This window comes from Cyprinus carpio, chromosome B9 (genome assembly GCF_018340385.1).
Source record: "Cyprinus carpio isolate SPL01 chromosome B9, ASM1834038v1, whole genome shotgun sequence".
In the NCBI taxonomy this organism is placed as follows: domain Eukaryota; kingdom Metazoa; phylum Chordata; class Actinopteri; order Cypriniformes; family Cyprinidae; genus Cyprinus; species Cyprinus carpio.
The window spans coordinates 23,182,955-23,203,957 of NC_056605.1; the positions used below are offsets into that span (position 1 = coordinate 23,182,955).

At 35.4% G+C, this 21,003-nt stretch overlaps 1 protein-coding gene across 3 annotated transcripts in view; it reads right to left on the reverse strand.

Annotated features, from left to right (window-relative positions):
• Nucleotides 1-820: 820 nt before the first annotated feature.
• The window catches only part of ralba (v-ral simian leukemia viral oncogene homolog Ba (ras related)), a 90,445-nt gene continuing 70,262 nt past the window's right edge, over nt 821-21,003 (reverse strand). The window contains exons 1-5 of one of the 3 annotated variants that reach the window (XM_019110496.2): nt 18,809-18,964; nt 3,350-3,519; nt 3,009-3,217; nt 2,704-2,881; nt 821-1,947 (exon numbers count right to left, since the gene is read on the reverse strand). In XM_019110496.2, coding sequence (XP_018966041.1) covers nt 1,825-1,947; nt 2,704-2,881; nt 3,009-3,217; nt 3,350-3,463 — 624 coding nt within the window. In that variant the 5' untranslated portion in view covers nt 3,464-3,519; nt 18,809-18,964 and the 3' untranslated portion in view covers nt 821-1,824. Of the gene's footprint in view, nt 1,948-2,703; nt 2,882-3,008; nt 3,218-3,349; nt 3,520-18,793; nt 18,965-21,003 lie in introns of those variants that run through there. The other 2 variants (XM_019110497.2, XM_042731634.1) reach the window with 2 other exon arrangements.

Here is a 21,003-nt window from a genome sequence, read left to right on the forward strand (position 1 = left end):
GTGAAATGTTTATATTCTTTCCCTCTCTGATTTTTATATACATTTGCAAGACAGACAGATACTACCTACTGATGAATTTGAGACCCAACACTAAAAAAAACAAAAAACAAATCAAGACTAGCTCATTAATTATGAAAATTAAACATTATTTTAGTTTTACATCTAAATGTAAATATGTTTAGCCCACACTAAGTGTGTAATAATAAAATAAAGCAATGATAATAAATAATAAAACTATATACTATAGTATATATGACTATGTATGATAACAATAACGTCAATAAAAACAAATTAAACTACAAGCGTTTAAATTATTTTAAATAATAATACAAAAAAAAAACACAATTGTTACTGTTAACAATTAAGTGATAAAATACTGTTATTAATAATGATAATACAACAATACCAATATTGATAACAGAAAATTACATAATTCTTAAAATATTTATAAAACAAAAATAATATATTATGGTTATTATTGTTAATAATTATATATTAAAACAACAACGATGAAAATGTTAAACAAAAAAATAACTATTATTAATAATAAAAATAACATTGTTAAAGTTAACTGTAAATTAACGGTAAAACTGTAAAGTTATAATAGCAGTACCACAGTCTATTACCCTAAGAAAACACTACCGTTATTAATCTAATATGGCAAATTCTTATAACTTTTCCTTTTCGCTTCATAAGGATCTTCTGAAAAACATTTTAAAGAAATTTCTAGAATTCTATAAACTGATTTCCGTGTTACTGTAGGTACCAATTGTTTAAATTCAATGAATCCTAGAAGTGAAAAACAAGTGACACAAAAGGAGAAAAAAAAAAAAGTTTATTTGGCAACATACTTTGAAGTTTTTCCTTCTAAAAGCCAGTGGAATACTACAATACAAATTGCAGTCTAGGTTAGGTGATATTTGCATAAAAGAGCAGTTTTAAATTACTGGTGAAACCGCAGCTCCGAGCTCAGAGTGCTAAACAAACACTAAATAAAATGCGTCTTATGTTCAGTCTGAAAATGCAGTTTTAGTCATGGTGCTTGTTGGCACATTTTCACACAGAATACATTCTTCTCAGAAAACAGTGGTGGAAATGTAACAAGTCCTACAAAAATATTTCAATAAAACACGAAAGCATAAAGGCAGATCAGTTCACAGAGGTTAGTAACTTGCAGTTAGGCACAAGGACTTCCTGAAAAGATATATTTATGATCCACCAGGTGGCACTATTAGTCCATGCTTCGGCACTCTGTCCTCAATACCACGTGTGCTTTTCAATGGCGTCTTCCATAGACAGTCTAAAAACCACAGGACTACCACAAAACATCTTGATCTACAAAAACACTTCTTGCCCTCTATGCAATGATGGTGTCAACAGGTGTTGAAATAAAATGATTAGGTTTTCAGAAAAACCTAACAAAAATACTCAAAAGGCGTGCATTTAAAAAAAAATAAAGAAAAAAAAAAATTTGCCTACTAAAGAGGATTTCGACTTAAAACTGTCAAGGAAAGATAAATTACAGAGCAATAAAGTTAGTGTTGGGCGCATGTTGACCAACTACATTTCACAAAGTCCTAAAGTGCCACAGTCATCAACCAGTAGCCATACAGTGGTCATCTTCTGTTAAAAAGTATGCATGCCATTCAATCTTAGTCTAGTTATTTGAAATGAACTAAGGGAATGAAAGATTGTGATGAAGGCTTTCCTTGACCAGTACAAAACCTTACTAATCAAGTTTTGATTTTAATAAAGAAAAAGGGCTCTGATGGAGTTTCCCACAGGGTTGCAAGTAGATTTGGTGGGGAAAAGTCCAAGTGTAGTTCAAAGTAAACAGCATCGCTCTTTGAAGCTCTTCTTATTCTTCTTATTTTTTCCCTTCCCGTTTTTGTCCTTATTTTCTGACATCTTTTTAGCACGGACTTCCCTCATTAGATCAAAAAATACCTTTGGAAACACAAAGGGTTCATTATTGCACAGTATGACAAGGTTGATAAAATGAATGAATAAAACAAATGAGCAGTGCAAAAAATATAAAACGTTTTCATTAATTAAAGAGAATTAAAGAGAAACGCTTTATTTTTGTTGTTTCCCTTCCCAGCTCTAAAATTAATAAATTAATAGACATACAGTGAGTGTGTATTATATATCTAGTTAACAAATGAATACTAGCAGCATGAAATATTTGTTAAAACATGAGTTTCAAATTGAACAAAACAGGAAAGCGTAAACACATTGTGATATAAAAACAAACGACAACCAGGTAGAATTAAAAGAAAAAAAAATGCACATTTTTCTACTGTTTGCTGAACAGCCTTTCTACTCCTGTAATTTTGTGGCACTAGAGTACATATTGATAAAATACTTCCATCAGAAACTGCATTACACAGAAAATATTCCAAAACTCGATTCTGCTGCATTTAATAAACTGTAGCCACTATCATCATCATGCTGTCGTCAAGGCATCCATCAATACAGACAAGATTTGTATGTATGTGTATGGTTATGCACAGCAATGGAACAATTTGTGATACTATGTGGTAAATGGAAAACAAAAGTAAATGGTAATACTGAAGTCATTTTAAAAAGATATAATGGGAAAAAAAAAAACTTCATACACCAGAAAAATTAAACTGACACACAGATTCTATCTAGAGTCTAACTAAAATCTAAAAAAAAAACAAACACAGGCACAAAAATTACCTTGTCTACATTGGCCCGTGTCTTGGCAGAAGTCTCTACATACTGCACACCCCATTCTTCTGCTTTTCCCCTGGCCTCGTCCACTGAAACCTGTCTCCGATCCTCAAGGTCTGACTTATTTCCAACCAAAAGCAGTGGAATCTTATCCTCCTCAGCTTTAACCCGCAGGATCTGCTCCCTGTAACACACATATTTAATGTTGAGTGGTCCAATTTTCCAACTATACTAGGTCACAACGGGAGATCCAATTTTCCGATTGTACTAGCTTATGCTTCAAGTAGCTAGAATGGTGCAAAACCACTGACCTGAATTCTGCTGCAGCCGTGAAAGACTCGTGCTCTGTTATGGAGAACACCAACAGGAAACCCTCTCCGCTACGGAAATAGTTGTCTCGGATGGCCGCATAGTCTTCCTGCCCAGCTGTGTCCAAAATGTCAATCTGCACCTCTTCCCCATCTAACACCACTTTCTTCCTGTAGCTGTCGGCCTTTGTAGGCTCATAATCTTCAACAAACTGAGGGACAGAAAATAGCAATAATCACTACTGTTAAATAAACCAAGGCAATGCATCTTGAAGACTTTTTCTTTTTGACACTTATGGAATAAAAAAAACCCCACCCCTTTGTGATTTGGTCTGTTGACTTACCTCATCATACATAAACTGAAGGGTAAGAGCAGACTTTCCTACGCCTCCACTGCCCACCATAATGACCTTGTGCAGGGCAAGGGAGCTCTGACCCTTACTCTTATTGGCTGCCATATCTAATTGCCTTCCTCAGGTACACCACAAGACGCCCACAGACAAGCTGGCACCACCTGTAGAGAAACAAAACCATTATGGCGAGGATGAACCTTCAACACAAGCACAGGTGTGCAGTTGAACTTTCATTTTGGATTTATGGTTCTTAAATCATACACTAAAATAAATTATACACACACCAAGTTAAAGCACCAATATTTATTTATTTTATTATTTTTTGCAATTTACTATGGTGATCCATACCACAAAAAAGGAAGACAAAAACAAGTGCCAAACATTTTTTACATACAATATGATGTACTTAGGAAGTACAGTGGAGTACAGTATCATGTCATATATAATGATATATACTGTATTGCATCAGAATAACATGTAACGTACATTCGTATCGGTAGAATATTTTAATTTGCATTATTTGCATCCTTTTCTGGGAAAACACTTATCTATGAAAGTAAAATCTTGTTGGTGAAAAGCCCTGGAATTATTTTTATGAGCAGAACTGGTCCTTTCCCCATCTACAACATCTAAAGCCGAGTGCACGAAATAAAAAAACATAAAAATACCAACAAAAATTTTAAACAATCACTACCATACCACAGTGTGGTTTCACCCAATGTGGGTTCACCATTGCACAGCACACTAAAATACCATTTTATAATGACGCAAAATGTGTACTAATGAATCTTGCTAATAATGCTGAATTTAAATGTTTCAAATTAATATGACTGTACCATCTCCTTTGGAAAACCATAGCTGATTAATGAGGATAATACTTAAATAGGCTTAATTAAGTCTGAAATCCAAACAGCTGGGCTAATTCTGCATCTTGCTATGATTCATAAGACCATCCATATGAGAATAATGAGAAGACCACAGAAGAACATTCATACTAGCCTTCTTGAACAAAGGAAAGGAGAACATGACCCACTGCTTCCAGCTATTGTTCCTGGTGGTCCCTTTAAAAGAAACTGGGGCATTGTGCAGGAAGACACAAGAATCTGCTAACGAAGGCTTATTTAAAGATGTCAATTTAAGATGCTTGGAGTCCCTTAACTATACAGTCATGTTGGGGGATGAAAGTATGAAAAAGAATAATAAAGTAGTTGGTAAAACTTTATCACGCTAAAAACCAGGGTATGATAATAGCATGATTATTCTTGAAAGAAATCACTCCAAACCTTCACCGTTGCTGAACTTATTTGATCACAAATACAGTAAAAATAATGTGAAATATCATTACGATTTAAAATAACTGTTTTCAGTTTTAATATATTTTAAAATGTAATTTATTCCTTTGATAGCAATGGCAAATTTTCAGCAGCCACTACTTTAGTTTAATGTGTGTCACATGATCCTTCGGAAATCATTCAAATATGGTGATTTGATGTTCAAGTAACATTTCTTATTATTATCATCATCATCATCAATGGTAAAAACAGTTCTGCTGATTAATATTTTTGTGGAGAACAACCAGGAACAACATTTATTTGTATCTTTTGTAACAATGTAAGTCTGCCACTTACACATTGCATTTAGCACATTGCTAAAGTATTCATGTCTTTCTTCAAAAAAATAAAAAAAAATTGAATGAATCAATTTTTCATCTCAATGTTTTAAATATAAATAATAAATTTAAAAAAAGGGGCAGTTGCTTTTATTTGGTTGTAGATAGCGTTACTTTAATATATGGGAAAATGGCCCAAGTGGTAAAAGGTGTAACTGGTAAAATCCAAATGACAAGGCAGTGCAGCACAGTGGAATACATGCACAATGTCATTGCCATTACAGAAAATGCCAGTTAAACAGGGTTAAACAGGGGTTGGGTGTACTAAAATGATGGCAGATATGACCTACATATGCACACTTCTTAAGTACGGCCGGATGGCGACCAGCTTCTGAAATATTAATGACGGCCCTCTCCTCCCCGACTGGTGGAATTCATTAGGATTCCCTCAGTACTGTCCACATTCTGCTACACTCGTTCATCACCAAACCCCTGTGAGCAGGGCCACTAAAAGCGATAGCAGCCCTTCAGCAGTGTCACCAGTGAGCTGTTTTACAGCTGAGGGAGAAGCACAGAGATCAACAATGACTCTATTCCCATGCACCACAGATTCTCTCATTTTTAGCTGTTTAAATGGATGCCAGTTTAGAAGAGGGTCACTGATTTCATGCACAAGAGAGAGTGATGCCCTCTGCTTGAGTGGAGTTGAGTGGCAAGCTGACCTATTTGGCCTCACCCTCTCTGATTGCAGGCCTGTTGGCGACAATCATGACACACGTCAGGAGCTCAGGCATGGATAAAGAAGAGGCCAGAGCAATGCAGAGCAGGTGACAGTGCCAGCATTAGTTCATATGGCACACTTCATCCACTGATAAACCATTAAGTGGATAACCATAACAAGACAGAATGTACAAGCTAAATTATCACCTTCATCGGGCTTTAACTATTAAAGGGGCCGTCGAATGCAAAATTCACTTTTACATGTTGTTTGAACATAAATGTGTGTTGGCAGTGTGTGTACACATCTACCCATAATGAAAAAAAATTCACCCAGTGTTTGTTTGTTTTTTTTGTTTTTTTAAATCCCCCAAAACAATAACCCCTTTCTCAAAACAAGCCGTTCTCAGATGCTTGGCTGTGTGATGTCACACAGACGCAGGCCCCTCCCACGTTAGTTGATTGACACTGGCGTTTTACTTTAGACCCGCCCTGAGTGAGCTGTGAACAGTCTGCAATTGTTTCGATGCCGGAGCAGGGGTAGACAACGTCTCCTAAGCGATTGAGTTGTTTTGATGTTGGATGTAATAAAGAACATACTGTAGCAGTCGTCATATACTCCCGACATCTGAGCCGCTGAAGACGCAGAGGATTACCTTTGTTTTTAAAGGGAATGCGCCCCCGATCTACCTAAATGTGTCAATATTCACTAGGGCTGGACCAGAATATTTGATTATTAGAATATTCATTCGGTGGGTTGGCATTCGATTTTAAATTTTGAGATTCGAATATTCGAAAAAAAAAAAAAAAAAAAAAAAACCCGAACACCTGGCATCCTCCGCAAAACACTTCTCATTCGTGCTTGAATATGAATCGCCCATGAGTGAATATCATGATTCAGTTCATCTGGAAGAGAAGACAAAAATGCCAAGACCTCAGCTGTGTGGGAGCACTTTAAATAGAGTGAGGACAAGAAAGGCAGTGTGCCAAATATGCGATTTGAAACTGGCCTACCACAACAGCACATCAAGTTTGAAAAAAATAAAAAATAAATAATAATTCACATAATCCATATTGCACCGAAATGCGACACTGCAACGGTTCTCGACATAATACAAATGCAAGGAGAGATTCCTGCCTTTATTACACCATGTCTACACTGGAGGCGACAAAGCAACCGTTGAAAATCATTTGAAATTTGTGTCAGTACGTCATAAATAGAACGCAGCAGCAGTTTACTGTCGGGAATATGTCAGCCGCGTGCACCACATCCACTGTAGATAATATAATAGGTTCTATTGTATTTTTTCGCACCGCGCCACTCGCGTCCAGTGTAGAAACAGTGTTGAGAGAAGAATACGTTCAGTCCCCTCCCTCCGAAGCTTAGAATATTCGGTGTTGATTACTACCAAAGCTTCGAAGCTCACAAAAATGGTATTCGGACCAGCCCTAATATTCATGCAAATCATTAGTGATCCAGCTTCACCTACAGAAGAAGTGAGTATAAGGGGTTTTTATGAATCTTTGCAAATCACCTTTTATAATAATGTGCTAGTAAGCAAGTTCTGCAGTTGAAGTTAACAGTACGGCTCGTCACCCCACGGAAAAGGGCCGGGGTGAGCAGAGCCCATTAGCATTTAAAAGGGACATGCAACAAAAGGAGTTGTGAAAAGAGCTGTTATTGACCAGGTAAAAAGGGTGTTGTTTTACACTACCATTGAGAAATTTTAACCAAAGTATGCTGTAGACTTTTCATTAAGACCCTAAAGAATCATATTTACTTGTGGAAAATGGGCATTCGATGACCCCATTTAAGAAGATGTGGTATCTGTAGTTGCACAAGAATAAAAATTAAAAAGTAGTGCATAATACCTACTGCACTTATAGTTCACAAACAGGCATACAGATTTTCTCACATTTATTCCCTTCTGTGTAGTTCCTTTTTTTTAGATTGTACAATCTTTTCTAAAAGGAAGTGATTGTTCCATTTAATTGTGTTTGCCACTTTAACAGTGGTTCCTGTAACTCAACTGTTGTTAGAGATATAGCAGCGCCAATCTTTGGCTAATTTCCCGGGTTCTTCCCACTTACCGATAAATATACAGCTTTGTTGCATTAAATATTAAACCCATATGGGCTTAACTTAGATTTAACTTAGTGTGCTTGCAAGTTGGCATTTACAAAACCGAGGCAGACCCTGAGGTTTACTTAAATATTAGGGCTGTAAGAATTCATGCCAAAATTAAATGTCTAAATAATTATAAAAGAAAGACAGAAAATCACTCACTGCTCTTGACTAAACCACTTTAGTAGCCCTAATGAAGATTAATCTAAATTCATTTATAGAAATAAATAAGTCTGCTTGAAAGAATGAAGTGTATGTTTATACAAGTTGTTATAAAGTTGTTATATAATGCATAATTGACCTATCGGTAAGTCCCTCCCCTCTAACACAACTGAGCCAATGGCAGTTGAGTATCAGTTGCATGGGGATCGGAACTCAGACATTTTAAGGTTTCAGCACCATAGAGAAACATTGGAAGATCTGAAGCTGTCTTCGGTTTGATGGTGTTTATGCTACAAAAATAATAAAATGTACCTGGGGTACTTGTAACACTGATTCCAGGTATCCTGAGAGGATAGGCAATGTAATTTAAAATTTATTTTATTATTCAACGTTCATTTTCTGTTTTTCATACTCTCATTAAATTACAATTTTCATCTGCTCAAGCAGAACGTTAATGTCTGTTAATATCGTTAATATCTCTGGCTAAAACTAGCTAACGTTAAAGTTAGTGAGTCCATGCTAACGTACAAACCTAAACAGCTAACTATTCTCACATCAAAAACACATCAGTGCCTCTCCATATTAAACTGGGTAAATGTAAATTAATTAATCTTACACTGCGGTACAAGAACACGAACAGTGTTGATCCTGGATGCTGTCATCTGTGATTGTGACGACCGCAACATGAGGTTTCTAGGGTTTGCATTGTGATCTGTAAACCCTCGCTTCCAAATTAATCATACCCACCATATTTATTTTAAAATCATTTATATCCCTCCATGGCATATTTAAGTCCTACTTGAATGCCCCTCGACGAGAGGTGGTCCTTCTGTGTCTAAAATTTATCAAAAACATCTTCAGACAAGGTTTTCAGACTGACAGCTGTCATAGTAAGACAGTAGGTAACTCCTTTTGTTTGTCCAAGGCAGCAACAGTAACTAAGGGGGGCAGGGCTTACCGATAGGTCAATTAAAAAACCATAACGAATACAAAAATCTGTATGGCTTTTTAAATCATTTAAATACATTTCAGAAACAGAAAGTAGTGCAGCAGCTTTGTTTAAGGGGTTTCCAAGGGTAACGGCTGCATTTCTGCTGTTCAGCGCCATCTGCTGTCAGAGTGAATGTGCACTTTCATCCAGAGCATCTCACGTGTTCCGCCATGCGCTTCTCATCGCTGCTTGTTTAAATCAGAGTGCGCACACGTCTTTCACGCAGCATACAGCGGTATTCTTAAAATGCATTCAAAACTCTGAAGAATTTAAAATAAATAATTATTCTTGGTATTTTGAAGTGCCCACGATTACAATATCATGCATATTCATTATCATGATATATCGGATTACAGAATACCAGCACATTTCTAAATTAGCCTATATAACCATTGGTATTTCTTTGAAAAGAAGACCATGTCTTGTTCTTGTTCTTTATGAGAAGTGGTTTTATTTAATTTTAGTATAAAAGCATGTTGTGTGTCACCGCAGTTAAATCGATGTCTTATGATAAAACCATAATATCAAACCTATTTAATGAGTTTGGAAATTTTAGAGAAATGCTTAATAAATGCATTACACTGTAACTAAACCCATTAGATTTTAGCCGACTAAATTTACTGTAGATTTTGTCTACTAAATATGACTAAAACTAAATTAAAATTGGCTCTCAAAGTTAACACTGAATCCTGTAATAAAGCTGAATTTTCAACAGTCATTACTCCAGTCTTCACTGTCACATTCCTTCAGAAATCATTCTAATATGATGATTTGGTGCTCAAGTAACATTAATTTTAAAAACAGTTGTGCTGCTTAAGAGTTTTGTGGAAACTTTGATACTTCTTTTTCAGGATTATTTATTTTAAATTTAGTTTGTGAATAGAACGTTTAAAAGAACAGCATTTATTTAAAATACATTTCTGTGACAATGTGAAAGTTTAATTTAACGCATCCTTGCTGAATAAAATGTACAAAAAAAATTCTAAGGTAGTGTACAATGTTTAACATGGTAATTCTTAATATCTATATATTTCTCTCTCTCTAGATAGATAAATATTTTTTAACTAACATTTCATTCTAATAAAATAATCAAAATCAAGAATGACAAACTCTTCACATAAACTTAAGTGTAAGTATCTTAATATAGTACTAAAGCCAAACTGTCTTGCAGAAGAAATATTGAAGAATAAATAGTTCAACCACTATAAATAAATTTAGGATGAAGTTGGATTCTTAAATGGATTCTACAAAAACACACACACACACACACACCAATCCATACAGATCCTCTGACATGCTGGTGCGAGAGGAAATATCTGACCTACAGGAAACCAGATGACTTTTTTCGCTAAGCTAGGTTTGTTTGGAACTTCCTGCCAGACTGATGGGAAAAGCGGTAAGAAAAACTGGGCCAAAGCCCGATAAGGCTCGAAACATCCCCTCTCTCGCCTTCCAAATCATACTCTTACTTCCCTGCATACTTTCCCTGTGCACTTTTATACCCTCGAGACCAGTGCCAGCTGGGAACAGACAGCAGAGATAAGCTCTTTTCTGCAACAGAGACCTGCGCCTAGAATACTGCAAAAGGAATGTACAGCGGGGGAACAAATACAGTATAAATAAATTACATGAGCCAGTACAGGCAGGTTATAATTACCAATTCTGCAGGAATGCACTGGTGAAGAATTGGTAACCAAACAATCCATTTTATTTATTCTATACACATGTGAAAAGCAGAAAGCGCTCTCTTCAGATGTGAGAAGAACCATACCTCAAAATAAAACAGCTACTCCAAAGGTAATGATACATTTCAGTAAGTGCAATAACAGTAAACCGCCAATTAGAGGTTTGAAATGTAAAAAGATAATATAGAACAGAGCAATGACAAACCAGTCAGAAAAAAAACCTCTGACATAACGGTTTACTGATATATGGCCATTCATCTGATATATTCTTGGGACTTTCTTGCCAAACTGCATCAAATTCACGTAATGCACATGACCTTACAGAAGGGTGCAATAACGCTAGTAGACCAACTCAAGGAAAATGTGATTCTTTTGGTCCTAAAATATACAATGATTTAAATCTATGTAGCGTGAACCAGACAAATTAAAGATTCGATCGGGAGCCTGGTTGAAACATGAGCCGAATTCCACAGAAAGGCAGGATGTTGTAAATCAACTCCTAGCACCACAGTCTGATAACCAACCAACTCTTTCACAGAACAGCTTTCAACATTAACACCATTAGAACAATTATTGACAATTTCAATTCGAAGAAGAGATTGTCTAATTTGGGGCAAGTAATCGAAGAGATGGACAGTCTGACCCTCACATGTAAAGCCATGAGAGTAAACAAGATCGTTGGATTGACTTCCCCCCACCTAGCAGAACCAGACTGAAATTCCTAAGGAGACCTGTTAACCCCTCTGGTCTTCACAGGACGTATCCTTACTCCCCAGAATGGCACAGAGAATGCCTTCCAATGCATATATGCACCAAAATTAACTCAAAAAAGACTTCTAAATGGATATCAGTCCATTGCTTAACTCCATTTTATACCTGTAACTCACACATTTGACTTTAATGTTTCTAATCACTTATTGTGTATGTCTTTTTAAATAACTCTTGAATAGCTTAAGGGATCATATTCATGTTTAGTATGTGTGTGTTCGAATCTTCTTGCTTGAAACGTTTCTGACCATCAGTTATTTGTCAAATGTATCATATTCTTGTTATAGGAATCATGTCCAAATTATACCCTGCAAGAGCGGGAAAATTCGGACCACGTGCTTGATAAGATAACATATGATTTATGAATGGGTGGGACAAACAATGCAACACCCCCGAGAAAAGACAATATCTAATTGGTCAAGACAACATTTGAGATGTGGCCAAAAGGCCAGTTTAAATACTCAGGACACCATCAAATTTTGCTTTTAGCTTTGCTTGTAGTTTAAGCTTTTAGTCATGCTTTTAGCTTTGAGCTTGCGTTTAGCTTTTGCTATCAGTCATGCCGGCTTTTAGCCGGCTTTTAGTCATGCTTTGTCATCACTTTTAGCGTTCTTCGAGCGCCGTTCCAGCGTGCTTCGGCCTGCACGCCTGCTGCTGCTTAGCCACGATGAGAAGAAACACCACCCAGTCTCGTCAAACTTTACTTCTGTTCTTTTACGTTAGTTTCTTTTCTTTTCCGTTTGAGAGTTCGTGTTCTGAGTTAAGTTTTGTAACACCGTGTCTCCGAGTCTGACCTCGCGTGCCCGTCTGAAACTTCAACCAGCCCACAGCTCCGCATCTTCAGCCTACGCCCAACCACGGGCTTCCCAAGACGTCACTTCAACGACTACTGAACTTCCAGCCAATCAGCAACCTCGGGAAACCCCCTTTTCAGCGACAACAAAGGGAACCCCGTTACACAGGCATCACAAGTAACGTACCTCCAGACTCTGATCTGTACTGGTGTTATCTAATATAATTTTAACCTAATTGATGAACTCAATGCGAGGGTTAATTAAGTGATTGATGTTTGTTCATGTCTATTCAATTTCACGTATTGCTGTAAACTTGGGATTTCACATTTTCATTCTCTTAAACTCATTCTTTCCTAACGTTCTATCCTCCTGCAACTTGCGTGAATGTGTGAGTGCGGGTGCTTATGTGTTAGATTAGTTTATATGTCTTAGATTTATCTAATAAAGCCTTATTTATATTGAAAAGAGAAGTATCTTGTGTTTGGTGCTCACAAGTTAATGTCTTAAACTGCCGATCTTGTTACTGTGCTAATTAATAGTGTTTTCACTATACTTTGGATATTAATATCCAGCGCAGATTTGATGTTAAACGGCTCGTTCAGTGAATCGCTGGCCGTTTCAGTGATCAGCCGTGAAACAGTGATTCTGTTCAAATTCCCTTAAAAATCTTAAACGATTCCCTTTGAGCTAAATTGACCTGTTTCCCTTACATCTATTTTAATTAAGCAACACCTATAGAAAATTATGTCCACCTTCACTGCATTTTAAGAGAAATGCATTTTTATTTCATTTTTGCTTGTTTTTTAAAACTATATCAGTTTTTGGACAGAATTTATTTTTTAATAGAGCATTTTATTTAGACATTTTATTTCAGACCTGCTGTGATGTACAAAAACCAACATAAAAAGCTGCCATATTCATGTTCAACTTTTTCAGATAAAACTGAATGCACTTTTAGCACCACTCACTGGACATTTTAAGTTGAAAGTGTTGTGAAACATGCAAAAAGCTATCATTTTGAAGAAATGTGGCCACAACTTTTCCAATGATCTTGGGTTGGTATATGAACAGATATGGGTGGTGTGTTATAGAAAGAGAAAGTTTTAAGTTCATTACACAAATTGCACCACTTACTTTCCTGTAAACATGCCTGCCCAACCAAGAACTCTGACTATATATTACAGACATAAACAGACCTGCACACTAAGGATGAAGAGTGGAGGAGAAAAAAAAGAAAAGAAAAAAAAAGGGTTTATGAGATAAGTGACTCCTCAGTGCCTAAGACACATGTGCAGAAGGCTGTATCGACATATTGCATTCACAGCAACCACTCTTACCTTTTTGTATCAGAATTAAACCTATGTCTCCCAAATTAGCACCACGTCGACATATTTAGGGAAGAGCCTGATCTGTTTTTTAATCAGTAACAGACAAAAGCAAGCCAGAAAAGAGAATAGGCTATTTTTACAAGTCTTGGCTTGCATAAATACCTGGACTCTATAGGGTCATCTTTTATCATCTCTTCTTTCATTCCACAAACAAAATTATAGAAAAACATTGCCATACTTCTTTGCGTGAAAGAACATGAATAAAAGAGCATTTTAGGAACTAGAATGGCTCCAAAAGCTTGCGTGGACAGTTATACATTCATCAGGTTTAAAATAATGTTTCTTTTCAGAGGTACAAACGTAAAGAAATTCCTCAAACAAGATTGCCGATATGAAATGGCAAATTTGATCAGTTATGAATAAACTACAAAAAACATGCTTAGTCTGTGCAACAAAGCAAAGGATCTGTCATCTGAAGAGCTTGTTTCTCTCTCACACTCAAGGTGAGCATCTCTGCTGAATACTAACCATCTAGAGCTGGGACACAGAGGCTTCATTCACCCTACAGCCATGTTGTTACCCAAACCAGGAATGGACAATCTCTTTACCCATAGCCACTGAAGAGTATTTTAATTATATGAATAAACAAGTGAAAGTAGCAATGGCATTTTCCATCTGAAAAGCAGCAAAAATGTGAACATTTTATATCTTGCCCTATTTTCTTCCACATCAAAACATTTCTAACATGCTGCTAATCCTGAAAGGTGGAATTTATTTCAACAGCACTGCGAAAAAACATTTTTCAGAGCAAGTGAAATAAGTCAAGTATCTCTCCATTTAATTTACAGGGAGGGAAAATAATCTCTGCTAGGCAGACATAACAAATTTTCCATTCAAATAAATTACAGATAAAACCTTATGCAATCCATCTGTGAACAGGAATTTTAGAAAACAGTGACAATTGATAAATTAATGTTATACTTAGGGTATTGTTAATGAGCAAACGCTGAAAGGCATTCAGCGGTAAATGAGATTATATAAAAAAAAAAAAAAAATCTAATTATGGGCAATATTCATTACTGGTCGACCTCTAATTATAAGCAATAATATATAAAGTTTAAAGAAGAAAGCAGCAAAGAGTTTTAAAACCACTGGCAAAGGCATGTATAGCTTCATGTAGCTGATGAACAAAATATTTTACCCCTATCATACATCCCATAAAAGACGGACTTCACAGTGCAGACCCTTCTCTGTTTATCTCAAACCCTTTTAATCACATACCCAGAGACACAGACTCCACTGTGGGCTCTCAAGGGGTATGCAGGGCAAGAGAAACATTTCAAGCGTTTAGGAGCACTAAAAGTCAAAACCAAGAAACAAATTGAACTAACTTCTGGCTGCACATTCCCCACTCGTATGACTAGGTCATGACCCTCTGTAATCCAGATTACATAAGAATAATGAATTATGAAGTGAATGGTGACAGATGTCATTGCATTATGCCCATAAAAGTTTCTATAAGAAAAAGGGTGTTGTCGCAAATCAAAGGTCTCAAAAATGTAACATTTTGTGGTCTGAATATGCTATCTTGTTGGGGCATGTAGCAAATCAGCACTTCTCGCCTATGAGGAAGTGCACAGAACATACGTATTAATGACACTGGTATGAGATGGCCTGTAAGAAAAAGCAGAACTTGCCCTTTATTCAAGGGCTGTTGCTTTTTTTTTTTTTTTTTCTTTTTCAGTCAGATCACATGGTCTGGCAAAAGAGAAACAAATCTAATGGAAACTGTTGGCATTCATAATCTTGGCTAGGTTAATGTGCGTGTTTCTTCAAAAAGTACCCTTATTCATCTCAGAGTGCAATGACTATCACAGATTAGATTTTTCAGGGGAAAAGGACTCTAAAACACTGAAGTGAGAATTTTACACATGAATAAGAAATTAATAGTGCTATTGACAAATACACATTTGAATATACCAATACACTACTATTCAAAAAGTTAGTATCAGTTAGTTAAATTAATATCAGTCAGTAAGTGTTTTTTTTCCATTCATATGTATATATGTTAATTGTATGCTAAATGTTTCTTGAGCACAAATTAGCATATAATCATACACATAATCAACATAATTTGACAATATTACTGTATTTTTAAAACAAATAAAATTAAGCCTTGATTAGCATAACTTTTCAAAAATGTAAAAAAAAATAATAATAATAATAATAATAATAAAATCCTTGCCAACCCCAAATATAGAGTATTGCGAGGTATTTGGCAACAACACCCAGCCCCATAGATGTGCAAACAGGGTATTTCAATACAATATGACAATGAAACAATGTATACCTCATACAATAAAAAAAGACAGGCATAATATGAATGATTCAACATTTCTACCCATATTTTCTCAGTAATTTGATGAAATTCTACACCGTCATGGTCAGCATAGTTATATCTGGAGCACTTTATGACTGAGATATTGGGAATGTTTGCTCAATCTTCTAGAATTAGGTTTAATCCTATTAAGTTTAAAACTTAATCCTATAATAAACTGAGCAGAGACACAGGACTTCACTGTTATAGATGCATATTTTGTTGAAGAACACTGAAAAAGCATCTGACCAGGAGATTACTGAATAAACAATGACTATTCACTATTCAGCATGTATGCTTATTCTACAGGCATTCTAATCTAGTCTTTCCCAACCTTGTTTGTCCCCAAAAACCTCAAAGGTGAGCCTATAGTTCCCCTTCATCAACACAAAAGCAGATGTGTGCTCCATTTTGATTCATTATCTATATTATTAAAGTGGCAATTTTTACAATGACACCACCTCTTTTTAAACTGACACTTGAGCATGTTTGTCAGGCAGGCCTATTTTTTTCAAGTCAGGAATCAGGGGGCCATCAGAGATACTCTACCTGAAAAAAGACCTAATGGTAAATGTGTTAATAAAAGAAATCTAGATATAAAATTCAAGTAATTTGCACAATAAAAAAAAGACCAGAGAGCTCAACAAGTATGAAATGTCCCCCACCTACAAGTAAACACATATTCATGTGTATAGATTTTAATGATAAGATACAGGGAACTTTTGCAAATATTTGCAAAAATCTTATGAAACCCACTCAAGTACCCACTAGATGAATACAAACACCAAATCAACACTAAAAAGAATCTAACTAGTAAATAGGAACTACAGAGCTAGCTAAACTTAAAGCAATGCCCAAGTCACACTTGTCTGGAACAGAATACAGCAAACAAATTAAATGGTACAAGTTTGGGACAGGTCATTAGTGTGTGGAACCCAGAGGCCTGCTTGTTTTCATGACAAACTAGACAATTCAAATACCAACCACCTAAAAGACATACAAACTGTTGCACAGGCTCCATCATACTAATTGGAAATTGTTATTTTAATGTATTGCACTGCACAAGGATTTTTACATGGTCTCTTGAAAATACGGTACTGTATATGATACTATTTATATAATGAGATAAAAATGTGCAATGCAATGACTTCATAACTCCCATGCTTAAGGTGATAAGGGCCCAGTCTCTACTGGCAGTGAGATTACACCCAAACATCTTAGAGACAACGAGGGAAAAAAGTGACACCTCAGAATATGAAACAAAAACAAACCTAACCAAAGTACTGACATAACAGATTGTGCTCAAACCTATATGCAGGCATGCTTTCAAGGTTAAAATGTATGCTGGATACAAGGACATCTGAATTCTTATTTCAAACTACTAAATGAGATAGAAAAGTACATCTTTACAAACTTGGTCAAAAACAAGATGGATAACTAAATATAAACTATAATGGGTTGTACAAGTAAAATGATTTCAAAGCTGGATTTTATTGTGTAAATATAATGGGAACCAGTTGAGATGCATGTTAAAAAAAATGAGAAGTGTAGGGCCTACATACTATAGTGCCTTCATTTGCTCCATTTTTACCAGTGTGTAATTTATAATTACATATTATTAGGTGAATATACAGAAGTAAGGCTCAGAAGTTCCTGAGGATGAGTATAAAAGTAAAATAAACAACTCTTCCCACACAAACGGAAGAAAAGTGGCACATTTCAGGAATACAGTACACAGTGGCGTCCCAAAAAATATAATTTATTATCCAAAAAAAAAAAAAAAATCTACTGGCCCACATCAAAAGTTCTCAACTGTATCCAACAGGAACTAAAAACCCACAAATCAACATTTACCAAGTTCAACCATGCAATCATGCTGCCTATAATAGTTTTCTGTATTTTTTAGGAAATACAAGTTTATCAATAACCACAAACTAATATTTTGTCCCAAATATCAAACCCTCCTGAATGACAGCTTCATTTAGTATAATTTCCTTTAAAATAAATAAAGGTTTCAACAAAAACACAGTTTATATATATATATATATATATATATATATATATATATATATATATATATATATATATATATATATATATATATATATATATATATATACATACATACATACACACACACACTTACAGTTAGTCATTTAGCAGACGCTTTTATCCAAAGCCACTAACAAATGAGGACAATGGACGCAATCAAAATCAACTATGTATGTATGTGTGTATATATATATATATATATATATATATATATATATATATATATATATATATATATATATATATATATATATATATATAAATATATATATTTACAGTGTGTGTGTGTGTGTGTGTGTGTTTAAAAGACACTTGGGCATGCCCCACTTCTTGTAACAGGGTCTTGAGAAACCGAATAGAAAATAAGGTCATAGGCTAATGTTTAATTGACCCCAGTAAGGTTAATGAGCAATATTTCCTGAAGTATTAGCACCTAATTTTCACATTAACTTGATTGTTGAAAAAGCTAAACAATTCAAGGGAAACATGCAAAAGTGCCTAATATCTCTGCTTCATACACATAGACTCCATAAGCAGCACATCCACGTTGAGGCTCTGAAAATAAACCTCCACATCGACCAAACACGCGCAACATCCGCAGAAACGCCCGTCTCTCGTGATCAGCCGTCAGCTGGGTCAAACTAACCCCTACAGCGAAATAATTATCACGGTTGTAAGTCTCATTCACCTGACATTTTTCTCAGAGTAAAATATGCACACAGGGACATGTAATAACTGCCTGTCGACCAGTAACAAAAAGCTCGAGCTGGAAGGGATCATTTAAAAAATCCATAAACAAACAAAACAATGAATAAACGGGGACATACATAAAGACACACTACCTCTCGGAGACTTTGTCCTCCACAGTCTCTTGTGTTATCTTGTGGAACGCATTAATCGCCTGTTCAGACTCATACACCCTGTAGTTTCTCTGAAGCTGTCGTTGCTGCCATATACCCCACCCTCAGGACATGCAAATGAACCGGATATGATGTCGCTACCCAAAGACTCCGCCCGCTGGGTGAGGGATGAACGGATATGATCTCATATCCTATTTTATGATGTAATATGTATATTATGACTTTAAAGGGAAAATACTGTATTCACAAGAGCCAATTCTAATCATACATACACAAGTTTACAATCTTCATGCATGATTTACCTCAGTGGTAACATTTAGACTACAAAGTAACAGAAACAACAAAAAACTGTTAAACTGTATGATCAGATCTTAAGTGCCTCTTTATTATTATTATTATTATTATTATTATTATCTAATAATATGGGTTTCAAACCTTTATGCCAAAGACTCCCAGACATGAGGGACCCTTTGGCATGAAGACTCCCACTTCCAAAAATGTAAAGACAGATATTTTCATTTATAAAGACCTATATAGTGTGTAAGAAAAAGTGTTGTATCCTAAATTAGTAGGCTAATGCCCCCTATTGTTGAACATCAAATAAATAAATCAGAATTAATGACTGAATTAGAACCAAAACTGATTAACAATTTCATATACAGACAAGTAACAATATCAAATTCAGACACTTTATAAACAGCATACCAGTCTTTTTGAGTCTCCACTGAAAATGAAGTACTTGTTGAGCTTGTCTTGTAAGGAGGTGTTCTGCTTACAGGAGAAGTCTTCTGAGGAGACTGAAGCTGGAGAGGACTTCCTAAAGCCAACAATCATTTCTTTTGTTTTACATTATGAAATTGTTGGCTCTGCAGCACGGCCTAAGTTATGTCACAACCTCTCACCTGTTTAATTAAAGGCTAAAAACACAGTTTTGAAGAGTTCTAGTGTTGTGAGAGTATGAGGTTTGCTCATGGAGACTAAGTGCTTTGAATCTGTTAGTCAGGGAGTCAAGGATCCAGTTACAGAGTGGGGTATTAAGTCTAAGTATGGAGCGTTTTCTGATAAGTGTCTTAAGTATGATGGTGTTGAATGAAGAACGGAAATCAGTGAACAGCATTATGACATGTGTCTTTATTATGCAAGATTTAGAGGGCCAGGTGGATGACCCTCTGTATATATAGGCATAGTATAAGCAAGAAAACATCTGCATTTTAGCCAAGGTCTCTTGGATGTTGAGTAATTGTGTGGCTACTACTACACCACCGTCTTACTGAAATAGCATGTGATAAATGAAACCTACTGTACTCACACACGGCAAGTTTCAACATGTTTGTATTTACTTTTCTGCATGTTCTCTCATTTCTGGAGTAACTGCTAGCAAGGAAACAGAAACTCAGTAGGAAGACATAACCTAAAACATAGTTTCCTCTTGTAGGGCCAAAGACATGTGATAGAAGGTTAGTGGTACTTTTTTAACACTGCTGGTTAAAGTAACTATATTGAAAAATCCCTCAGCTGAAAATGGACATCATAAGGTTCACTGAGTGCATTGTCAGTACTTGTAGTCAGCACTTACAAACATCAGTGAATTCTCTTATGAGGAATGTGTCCTGTTTAAAACTCATGCCGTTGTATATTCAGAGTTTTTCGAAAAAGCAGTATTAAGTACCTCCTATATCCAGTAAGTGCTGATAACATACCATCTTTAATGTTTTCAGCAATTTTACAAGTTCAATTATATGTAAAATATAAATATGATAATAGCCTACTAGGCCTATAAAATCAAAAGAGCTGGGTAGGAAATAAGTACATGTAATCTTGATTACGTAATCAGATTCCAAAAATGAAGTACTTGTAATTAGATTAAATTACATTTTAAAATACTTAAAATCAGACTACAGTTAGCCTACTTTTTTTATTGATTACTCGATTACATATAATCATAGCAATTAATTATTCATAAATAATGAATTGATTCTCCCTCACTCTTTTTCATGTTTTAAATCTTCCTTACCTGACATCCAGATAAACAAAGTTTAATTTTGAAGTGTTTTATTTTGATTGATGTTTATTTTAAAAGGATTTATTTTAATGTTATATTTTTATAATTGAATTAATTATTAGCTTTTCATTAAACTCAGGTCCTTCACACACCCCAGTTTGGGAAACCTTTAATT